This window comes from Mauremys reevesii, linkage group 15 (genome assembly GCF_016161935.1).
Source record: "Mauremys reevesii isolate NIE-2019 linkage group 15, ASM1616193v1, whole genome shotgun sequence".
In the NCBI taxonomy this organism is placed as follows: Eukaryota; Metazoa; Chordata; order Testudines; family Geoemydidae; genus Mauremys; species Mauremys reevesii.
In genome coordinates, this window is record NC_052637.1 from 11,280,743 (window position 1) to 11,292,841 (window position 12,099).

At 43.6% G+C, this 12,099-nt stretch overlaps 1 protein-coding gene across 1 annotated transcript; it reads left to right on the plus strand.

Annotated features, from left to right (window-relative positions):
- The first annotated feature begins 6,444 nt into the window (after positions 1-6,444).
- Positions 6,445-8,111, plus strand: LOC120383873 (olfactory receptor 14A16-like). The gene is made up of 2 exons (XM_039502167.1): positions 6,445-6,574; positions 6,696-8,111. Exon 2 carries the CDS (start codon positions 6,723-6,725, stop codon positions 7,677-7,679), a length of 957 nt encoding a protein of 318 aa, XP_039358101.1. The 5' UTR covers positions 6,445-6,574; positions 6,696-6,722; the 3' UTR covers positions 7,680-8,111.
- The last annotated feature ends 3,988 nt before the right edge of the window (positions 8,112-12,099 follow it).

Below are 12,099 nucleotides of genomic sequence, written 5' to 3' on the forward strand. Positions count from 1 at the left end.
AACCAGAAGAAGATCTCTGTGTAGCTCGAAACCTTGTCCCTCTCATGAACAGAAGATGATCCAATAAAAGATATTACCTCACCATCTTCTCTATGTAAGAACAGTGTCATTCTTGCTATGGTACAAAGCCTGTTTTGAAGAGAAATGTTTTCTAAAGAAAATCTAACTCGGGATAATAAGGCCAAATTTGGATCCCATTGAATTCACTGAGGTTTATCCCCTCTCTTCAAAGAAATTAGGATTTGGCCAATAGCCTATATACACAAGGATCTAGAATGGGCTGACAGACACCTGGAGAAAGTGAACGTGACATACACCTCTACCCCGATATAACGCTGTCCTCGGGAGCCAAAAAATCTTACCGTGTTATAGGTGAAACCGCATTATATTGAACTTGCTTTGATCCGCCAGAGCGTGCAGCCCCGCCCCCCTGGAGAGCTGCTTTACCGCGTTATATCCGAATTCGTGCTATATTGGGTTGCGTTCTATTGGGGTAGAGGTGTATATGTAAGGGTCTGATATCCCAACTCATCTAAACCAGCACCAGTGTAGACTAGACCCATTGACATCACCAATTTAAAACTGATGAGGTTCTGGCCCAAAGTCTCTGGGCTCCACTCAGTAGTGACATAAACACTGGTGTAAGTTACTTGTTGGGGGTCATTTCATTCTAGCCTTAGAGTAAGTGGAAATGTGCCATCACACAGAATCATAGAATCATAGAATATTAGGGTTGGAAGAGACCTCAGGAGGGCATCTAATCCAATCCTCTGCTCAAAGGAGGACCAACACCAACTAAATCATCCCAGACAGGGCTGCATGCATTGATCTGCATGGAGTGAACTGGTGTTCCATACGCTATCTCATATAGATCTACTCACTTCCAAGCTGAGAAAGGAGCTCAGAAGTTATTAGTATTAGTATACCATCTTTGTGCATGGTTCTGTACAAAACAGATCATGTGATTAGATACAGAGACAGACAGATAGGACCATTTCTTCTCCTAACACACAACCTCATTTAGTCATAATGATAGATTTCTATTTGATTGTGAATTACTTTAGCTAGCTAGATAATAAATAATCTATGAAAATTATTGTGCTTCTTTTCATGTTAATGATTATCTTTGTCCACATCATGATTTTTTTATAAGTTCTCCTTATTAACCATTATTTAGCAAAGATTTTTTATGACTATCTCTTACTCCATTACTTCCTGTAGCTCTTAAGATGGTGAGATTTTAGTCCGTGGAAAGGTTATACCTACAATGCATCATTTCTTCACATGCCAAGTCCAGCTCATTTTAGGGCTTCTTCAACATTTGTATTTGCTGTTTCATTAATTTTAAAACAAAATTTGCAATAATTATTTTGAGTCACATTTTCAAATGTCGCTTTTATTCTGCATCCTGAAAGAACTGCAGAATTGTGCAAAAATAACATATTTGAGCTTTTATTTTCAATGGAGTCTAAGCAAGTTCATGCACTAGATAGGAATTCAGAACTTGTTCCAGGCCCAGATCCTCCAAGGTATTATGCATCTAGCTCTCGTGGGACTTGGTTTTCGGTTTGCCACTGACATACTTGGTGGCTCTGGGCAATAGCCAATATTTGGTGCTTCAGAGCAGGTAAAAAATCAACTCATCCAGTGCTGCACATGGAATGTAACTTATTCTTTATGCCCAGAGACCAGCTCAGAAGAACTCATTTTCCATTCAGGCACCAAATTAAATGGTGCCGATGGATGAATTTAATCTGATAATGACATGAAGTCCTGGCACAATCAAGGAACTATGATGTGATTGGAATAACATAAACTTGGTGGTGCAGTTCACATGACTGGAGCACTGTCATGGATGGGTATAAACTGTTCAGGAAGGATAGGTACGGGAGGAAAGGTGGAAGAGTTGCATTGTATGTAAGAGAGCGGTATGACTGCTCAGAACTCGGGTATGAAACTAGAGTAAAGCGTGGTGAGAGTCTTTGGGTTAAGTTTAGAGGAGAGAGCAACAAGGGTGATGTCATGGTGGGCATGTGCTATAGACCACAGAATCAGAAGGATGAGGTAGACGAGACTTTCGTTGGACAACTAACTGAAGTTTCCAGATCACAGGCCCTTGTGGACTTCAATCACCCTGACATCTGCTGGGAGAGCAATAGAGCAATGCACAGACAATCCAGGAAGTTTTTGGAGAGTGTTGGGGACAACTTCCTGGTACAAGTGCTGGAGGAACCAACTAGGGGCTGTGTTCCTCTTGACCTGCTGCTTACAAAGAGGGAAGAATTGGTAGGGGAAGTAGACGTGGGTGGCACCCTAGGAAGCAGTGACCATGAGATGGTTGAGTTCAGCATCCTGACAAAAGGAAGAAAGGAGTGTAGATAAATACGGACCCTGGACTTCAGAAAAGCAGACTTAGACTCTCTTAGGGAACTGATGGGCAGGATCCCCTGGGAGAATAACATGACGGGGAAAGGAGTCCAGGAGAGCTGGCTGTATTTTAAAGATTCCTATTGAGGGTGCAGGAACAAACCATCCCAATGTGCAGTAAGAATAGCAAATATGGCAGGCGACCAGCTTGGCTTAACAGTGAAATCTTCAGTGAGCTTAAACTCAAAAAGGAAGCTTAGAAGAACTGGAAATTTGGACAGATGACTAGGAAGGAGTATAAAAATATTGCTAGTGCATGCAGGGGTGTAATCAGGAAGGCCAAGGCACAATCAGAGTAGCAGCTAGCAAGGGATGTGAAGACTAACAAAGAAGGGTTTCTACAGGTATGTTAGCAACAAGAAGAAGGTCAGGGAAAGTGTGGGACCCTTACTGAATGGGGGAGGCAACCTAGTGACATGATGTGGAAAAAGCTGAAGTACTCAATTCTTTTTTTGCCTCCTTCTTCAGACATGGTCATTTCCCAGACTGCTGCACAGGGCAATACAGTATGGGGAGGAGGTGAGCAGCCCTCAGTAGTGAAAGAACAGGTTAAGGACTATTTAGAAAAGCTTGACATACACAAGTCCGTGGGTCCAGATATAATGCATCCAAGGGTGCTGAGGGAGTTGGCTGATGTGATTGCAGAGCCACTGGCCATTATCTTTGAAAATTCATGATGATCGGGGGAGGTCCTGGATGATTGGAAAAAGGCAAATATAGTGCCCACATTTAAAAAAGGGAAGAAAGAGAACCCGGGGAACTACAGACTAGTCAGTCTCACTTCAGTCCCCGGCAAAATCGTGGAGCAGATCTTCATGGAATCCATTTTGAAGCACTTGGAGCAGAGAAAGGTGATCGGGAACAGTCAACATGGATTCACCAAGGGCAAGTCATGCCTGACCAACCTGTTTGCCTTCTATGATGAGATAATTGGCTCTGTGGATATGGGGAAATCTGAGCCAAGCTGTTCCCAGGAGCCTGGGGAAAGAGGCACATTTAGTCTCATCAAGCTCTGCTGATTCTCAGGGTTGGATTCAAACACTCCAGGGCCATGAAAGGGATTCTGTCCCCTTGATCCAGTGTCCCACATGGACTGTCACTGACAGGAACCCCTCAAAGAGAGGCTGGGACAGTGCACTGGACCCCTGCTATATCCCAGAAGAGGAGCACGTGACTGTCCCCCAACCCCTCGGGATCAGCAAGGTGCCCACAGACAGGCAAGGGGCAGTCGTGGTACTCTGAGTCCTTACTTTCCCAGCCAGGGTGTTTCTGCATGGGTGAGGGGGTCAGGATTGCTGTGCTCTTCCCCTCCCCCTGCATACCGAGTCCCCTGCTGAGGTGGGGTTGGTGGAGTCCTCCAGAGCAGTTCACACCCCATGGAGATGCCTGGGACAGTTCCCTTCTCCCATAGCCCTTGTCTCAGGCCCTCTTCAGACTCAGGCACATGATGCTGCAGTGGGGGTAGATCTCCCCATCCCATCCCATCCTTATTGTTCCAGGCTGCGGGTGATGCAGTATCTGTTGCTGGCCGCTGTCAGAGCCAGGGCACTGGACTCTGGTGATTCCTATATTCCTGTGGAACACAGGCAAATTCTGTTTGGGAAATAAAAAGACACATATTTCACCCAGATCTATGAAAATTCATTAAGAGCTCAAACAAAACTGAATCATGGATCATCTCTAAATCAAAGTTTCATTATGAATTTTCTCATGCAGTCTCCATTATTATGCCCCAGATTTTGGTAAAGTGAGCCACAGGCAGTTAAAGTAACATAGCTGCATAGTTTTTGGCATCTTATGACCTCGTCTCTCTAGATCCATGGCTGTACTAGTTATTTCAGGCTGGGGTTCTCAAGGTAGTCTAAGGGAGTTAGGAGCCCAAGAGGTACGTGCCTTACTCCCATTGGCTCATTTGCAAATCCCAGAGTTCATTATCTGAAATTCAGGAGAAGCCTGGGCCTTGGAAGTGAACAAGATAGACACAGCAGCAGACAAAGGCACCTAAAGAAGGAGACAGGTGCGTATTGGGATTGACAATAGCATCTAAGCAGGTTAAACTCCTAACTCCCACTGAATGGCCATGGGACTTAGCTACCTAACTCATTTAGGAGAATTGATCAATCCCTGTAGCTGCCTGTCTCCATCTTTGTGATCCTGGCCTACAGATAACACCAAAGCTGGGCTGGAATCAGAGAACGCTGGGGGCCCAGTGGGCCCCGTGCTATGTGGGGGTCAGACTTGAGGGACAGAATGGCTCTTTTGGCTTTATCACCTACTCACCTATGCACTTGCCCGTGGGCCTCTGCTGCTGAGCTGTGCAGGGCTCCAGGGAGTGAGTCCCAGTAGCTCTTAGGAAATAGACATGAATAAATCACCTTCCCACAGCATCAGTCCTTTAATGCCAGTAATGCTCAATGCCAGCTACCCACAGCTCATCTGCAGAGAGCAACAGGTTTGAGTCTAGTTCTGTCAGTTCAGAGGAGGTGGGGAAAGGATTCTCGGATCCCTGTGCCTTTAGCATCTAGATTCTGGTATATAGACAGATATTGACCAAAGAATGCTGGTGCTGGATGACTGAATGTGTCATATCTTGGGAAAAAATCCACAAAGATCAGTACAGTAAGTTTGCTATTTCATTTAAATATGTTGGAGGGTAAACATACAGGGGAAACTTAAGATGCTAAATAAGACTTATATTATGAACTCATTAAGACTTTTACATTCAGTTTAATCAAATACCTGTTGCTGATTGGAATTTTTCCACCCTTTGGGAAAAAATTGACTTTTCACAGGAAACCCCAAATCAGTTTTTTCCCCAGATTTTGGCAAATGAAACTTTCTGCTGAAAACTGGATTTTTTTTATCACAATATCAAAAAAGTTTGGATTTTGAGTTTTCAGTTTCTTTACAAAAGAATCTCAAAATCTTTGAGATTCTAAGATTTTGTTGGTGGTGGTGTGGTTTAGATAAAAAACCAATCTCCCTTAAAAATAACACAGCTGAAAATTTCCAACCAGCCATAAATTTTAAATAAATTGGAGAATATTAATAATGCCTGATTTCAAACCATTTATTCTATTGCATCTGTGTGATTTCTCTTTCAAAGGGATAGTTGTGTAGAGGTAACAATTAAATAACCAGTAAAGTTGGCAGTGCACAGAATGTTTTATGCAGACTAGTCTCTTTAAATCCTGGTTTAGAGTTGAACCAGGCAGCCAAACCCTGTCTCTCCTGACCCCACTCAAGGACATACGGGAGCTCACTTGGAATAGAACCCTGATCTCTTGGTCTAGCTCCACACTTCTGCCAGCTGAGTATAAACACTGTAAATGGGTGTGCAGAACTTACACAGAGTAAGACATGGGGATATGTTTTCAAAGGTATTTAGGTGTCTAGTGAGATTTTCAGAAGCACCTAGGAGCTCACAACTCATTGATTTCAAGGGGTTTTGGGGGCCTAGATGCTTTTGAAAATCTCACTAGGTGCCTCTAACAATCAGCTCCACCGCCCCTCTCCGAAAGCCCTTACTGTCCTTGTAGACATGGCAGAGAAAGGGAGGGGGAGGGGGAACAGAGGCAGAAAGAGGGGAAATGACTGGCCTAAGGTCACACAGCATGTCACTGGCAGATACAAGAGTAGAGCCTAGGTGTCCTGACAACCACTGAACCGGATAGCGCAGGGTAAACAATACAACATAGCAGTGAGGGAGGGGTGATGCTAGTCCATTGCTTACATGCAGACTGAAGTGCAGCTGGGAGTATGTCCCATAAATCAATTTGTAAGCAGGCATCAGGCCGTCTAGGCACAGAGCTTGCAGATGAGCTGCTACTTACAATGCTGGAGGAGTCTGTCATATTGCTCTTCCAAGTGGTACTCAGGCTGTGTTGGCATTTTAGTCTATTAGTTTCATGCCCAAGTTGTGAGCTTGGTGATGGTCACAATAGAGGGACCTTCTTTGCAAGACTTGTTGGATTCGGAGTGTGCTTTGTTCCATCCTTCATAGTGCATTTATCAAGCCACACCTTGGGACAAATCCTCAGATCGTGTAAAGTGATGAAACTCTGTTGAGTTTAAAGGAGGTTCTACTAGTATGATAATATGACCGATGGATTGTCAGAGCTGAGGAGTACAAAAACACCTAGTCTTTGTAAGTGATGAGTTCTGTGCACCTTTGACATTCATATAATGAGATATTAGAGAAAGGGGAAACAGGGCAATTGTTTCTGTCACTCCAATCCTGACCATTGTCCTTCTTATTCCGTGCACAGCCATCACACAGTGGACTGAGGAAGAAAATGTCCAACCAAACTTCTGTGACCGAATTTCTTCTCCTGGAATTCTTTGACGTTCGGGAACTGCAGATTTTACACTTTGTGGTGTTTCTACTGCTTTACCTGGCATCCCTACTGGGGAACCTTCTCATCATCATAGCCATAGCCTTTGACCGCTACCTTCACAAACCCATGTACTTCTTCCTGATGAATCTGTCCATCCTAGACTTCGGCTCCATCTCTGTCACCCTCCCCAAATCCATGGCCAATTCCCTCATGAACAACAGATTGATTTCTTATTATGGATGTGTTGCCCAAGTCTTTTTTTATGTATTCTTTGCTTCAGCAAACTTTGCCTTACTGACCATAATGGCGTATGACCGATACATTGCCATCTGCCAACCACTGCACTATGAGATGGTGATGACCAGGAGAGCTTTTGTCCAAATGGCAGCCAGTGCCTGGATCAGTGGTATTCTCAACTCTGCACTGCACACCGGTAACACGTTTGCAATATCCTTCTGTGGAGGCAACATAGTGGATCAGTTCTTCTGTGAAATCCCCCAGCTCCTCCACCTCGCCTGCTCTAACTCATACGTTGGTGAAGTTGTTGTTATTTCTTTTAGTGTGCTTTTATTTTTAACCTGTTTTGTTTTTATAATTGTGTCGTATGTTCAGATCTACAAAGCAGTGCTGAGAATCCCTTCTGAGCAAGGTCGGCATAAAGCCTTCTCCACCTGCCTCCCTCACCTCATTGTCGTCTCCTTATTCCTTTTCACTGGCACCTTTGCCTTTCTGAAACCCACCTCCAATTCAACCTCAGGTCTGAATCTCTTGGTGGCTGTTCTCTATTCCATAATGCCCCCAATGATGAATCCGATCATCTACAGCATGAGAAACAAGGAAATGAAAGGTGCACTGAATAAATTGATAGGTTGGATGTTATTTAGCAAGAATAAAATGTCTATATTTCTCCACTGATCACAGTTTCATTCTGTGTTTTTTATAAATATAATCGGCTGATGACATTATCGGCTTCATGAGAACATACTGTGCAATCTGTTTATGCAGAATTGGGTATTTCCACTAATAAAAATCCAGTCAAACTTAAGTCAAGAAAAAAAGTAGTTACTAGAGGTTTTTATCGATGTAATTAAGATCAGAATCTATCTATCTATCTATTTATCTATCTATGCACTGCTAGCCGTCACCATTCTATGTGATAATCTTGCACATAAAATCAGTAGCCACGGCAAAGTCCCTACTGGGTTCTCTGGCTGTTCTTATTTTTCAGGATAATAGCTCCGACTGAGGTATCAATTCATTTGTTCTTTGTTTTTTTTCTGTGTGTTTTTTTGTCAAATTTTTTAGTTTATTTTTGTTAGGTTGTTTGTTGTTTTTATTTTTTCTTTGTTCCAAGTGGATTTGCAGGTGGGAAGGCCTGGAGAGATGGTGAGCATTTTCTTAGACAGGATTTTCAGTGTTTGCCTTCTCTTGAGAGTGCTCAGATGTCATCTCTTTGATGGAGTTTTCTGAGTGAGCTGAAGGTTTGCTCCCACAATCATAAAAGGCTGCAAAAGAAGTTTCTGCATGGCTAAGTTCCTCCTGAAATATTTATGTATATACTGTTGGGATATTATTGTATTATTAATGATGTGTTCGGTGACAAATAACCTTGGGAAGCTGTCTTTTATTATTTTAACCTGAAGAAGATCTCTGTGTAGCTCAAAACCTTGTCCCTCTCATGAACAGAAGATGATCCAATAAAAGATATTACCTCACCATCTTCTCTATGTAAGAACAGTGTCATTCTTGCTATGGTACAAAGCCTGTTTTGAAGAGAAACTTTTTCCAGTGTTTTCTAAAGAAAATCTAACTCGGGATAATAAGGCCAAATTTGGATCCCATTGCATTCACTGATGCTTAGAAATTAGGATTTGGCAAATAGCCTATATACACAAGGATCTAGAATGGGCTGACAGACACCTGGAGAAAGTGAGTGTGACATACACCTCTACCCCGATATAACGCTGTCCTCGGGAGCTAAAATTTTTTACCGCGTTATATGTGAAACCGCGTTATATTGAACTTGCTTTGATCCGCCAGAGCGTGCAGCCCCGCCCCCCTGGAGAGCTGCTTTACCGCGTTATATCCGAATTCATGCTATATTGGGTTGCGTTATGTTGGGGTAGAGGTGTATATGTAAGGGTCTGATATCCCAACTCATCTAAACCGGCACCATTGTAGACTAGACCCATTGACATCACCAATTTAAAACTGATGAGGTTCTGGCCCAAAGTCTCTGGACTCCACTCAGTAGTGACATAAACACTGGTGTAAGTTACTTGTTGGGGGTCATTTCATTGTAGCCTTAGTGTAAGTGGAAATGTGCCATCACACAGAATCATAGAATCATAGAATATTAGGGATGGAAGAGACCTCAGGAGGGCATCTAATCCAATCCTCTGCTCAAAGGAAGACCAACACCAACTAAATCATCCCAGACAGGGCTGCATGCATTGATCTGCATGCAGTGAACTGGTGTTCCATACGCTATTCCATATAGATCTACTCACTTCCAAGCTAAGAAAGGAGTTCAGAAGTTATTAGTATTAGTATACCAACTTTGTGCATGGTTCTGTACAAAACAGATCATGTGAGTAGATAAAGAGACAGATAGGACCATTTCTTCTCCTAACACACAACCTCATTTAGTCATAATGATAGATTTCCATTTGATTGTGAATTACGTTAGCTAGCTAGATAATAAATAATCTATGAAAATTATTGTGCTTCTTTTCATGTTAATGATTATCTTTGTCCACATCATGATTTTTTTATAAGTACTCTTTATTAACCATTATTTAGCAAAGATTTTTTATGACTATCTCTTACTCCATTACTTCCTATAGCTCCTAAAATGGTGAGATTTTAGTCCGTGGAAAGGTGATACCTACAATGCATCATTTCTTCACATGCCAAGTCCAGCTCATTTTAGGGGTTCTTCAACATTTGTATTTGCTGTTTCATTAATTTTAAAACAAAATTTGCAATAATTATTTTGAGTCACATTTTCAAATGTCGCTTTTATTCTGCATCTTGAAAGGACTCCAGAATTGTGCAAAAATTACATAGTTGAGCTTTTATTTTCAATGGAGTCTAAGCAAGTTCGTGCACTAAATAGGAATTCAGAACTTGTTCCAGGCCCAGGTCCTCCAAGGTATTATGCATCTAGCTCTCATGGGACTTGGTTTTCGGTTTGGCCACTGACATACTTGGTGGCTCTGGGCAACTCATCCAGTGCTGCTCATGGAATGCAACTTATTCTTTATGCCCAGAGGCCAGCTCAGAAGAACTCATTTTCCATTCAGGCACCAAATTAAATGGTGCCCATGGATGAATTTAATCTGATAATGACATGAAGTCCTGGCACAATCAAGGATCTATGATGTGATTGGAATAACAGAAACTTGGTGGTGCAGTTCACATGACTGGAGCACTGTCATGGATGGGTATAAACTGTTCAGGAAGGATAGGTACGGGAGGAAAGGTGGAAGAGTTGCATTGTATGTAAGAGAGCGGTATGACTACTCAGAACTCGGGTATGAAACTAGAGAAAAGCCTGGTGAGAGTCTTTGGGTTAAGTTTAGAGGAGAGAGCAACAAGGGTGATGTCATGGTGGGCGTGTGCTAAAGACCACAGAATCAGAAAGATGAGGTAGACGAGACTTTCGTTGGACAACTAACTGAAGTTTCCAGATCACAGGCCCTTGTGGACTTCAATCACCCTGACATCTGCTGGGAGAGCAATAGAGCAATGCACAGACAATCCAGGAAGTTTTTGGAGAGTGTTGGGGACAACTTCCTGGTGAAAGTGCTGGAGGAACCAACTAGGGGCTGTGTTCCTCTTGACCTGCTGCTTACAAAGAGGGAAGAATTGGTAGGGGAAGTAGAAGTGGGTGGCACCCTAGGAAGCAGTGACCATGAGATGGTTGAGTTCAGCATCCTGACAAAAGGAAGAAAGGAGAGTAGCTAAATACGGACCCTGGACTTCAGAAAAGCAGACTTAAACTGTCTTAGGGAACTGATGGGCAGGATCCCCTGGGAGAATAACATGAGGGGGAAAGGAGTCCAGGAGAGCTGGCTGTATTTTAAACATTCCCTATTGAGTGTGCAGGAACAAACCATCCCAATGTGCAGTAAGAATAGCAAATATGGCAGGCGACCAGCTTGGCTTAACAGTGAAATCTTCAGTGAGCTTAAACTCAAAAAGGAAGCTTACAAGAAGTGGAAATTTGGACAGATGACTAGGTGATCGGGGGAGGTCCTGGACGATTGGAAAAAGTCAAATATAGTGCCCATATTTAAAAAAGGGAATAAAGAGAACCCGGGGAACTACAGACCAGTCAGTCTCACTTCAGTCCCCAGCAAAATCGTGGAGCATATCGTCAAGGAATCCATTTTGAAGCACTTGGAGCAGAGGAAGGTGATCGGGAACAGTCAACATGGATTCACCAAGGGCAAGTCATGCCTGACCAACCTGTTTGCCTTCTATGATGAGATAATTGGCTCTGTGTATATGGGGAAATATGAGCCGAGCTGTTCCCAGGAGCCTGGGGAAAGAGGCACATTTAGTCCCATCAAGCTCTGCTGATTCTCAGGGTTGGATTCAGACACTCCAGGGCCATGCAAGGGACTCTGTCCCCTTGACCCAGTGTCCCACATGGACTGTCACTGGCAGGAGGCCCTCAAAGAGAGGCTGGGACAGTGGCATTGGACCCCTGCTCTGTCCCAGGTGACTGTCCACCAACCCTTTGGGATCAGCATGGTGCCCACAGACAGGCAGGGGGTAGTCGTGGTACTCTGAGTCCTTACCTCCCTAGCCAGGGTGTATCTGCTTGGATGAGGGGGTCAGGACTGCTGTGCTCTTCCCCTCCTCCTGCACACCGAGCCCCCTGCTAAGGCAGGGTTGGTGGAGTCCTCCAGAGCTGTGGGGCTGCGAGTTCATACCCCATGGAGATGCCTGGGGCAGTTCCCTTCTCCCATAGCCCTTGTCTCAGGCCCTCTTCAGACTCAGGCACATGATGCTGCAGTGGGGGCAGATCTCCCCATCCCATCCCATCCTTATTGTTCCAGGCTGCGGGTGATGCAGTATCTGTTGCTGGCTGCTGTCAGAGCCAGGGCACTAGACTCTGGAGATTCCTATATTCCTGTGGAGCACAGGCAAATTCTATTTGGGAAAAAAAAAGACAAATATTGCACCCAGATCTATGAAAATTCATTAAGAGCTCAAACAAAACTGAATCATGGATCATCTCTAAATCAAAGTTTCATTATGAATTTTCTCATGCAGTCTCAATTATTATGCCCCAGATTTTGGTAAAGTGAGCCACAGAGAGTTG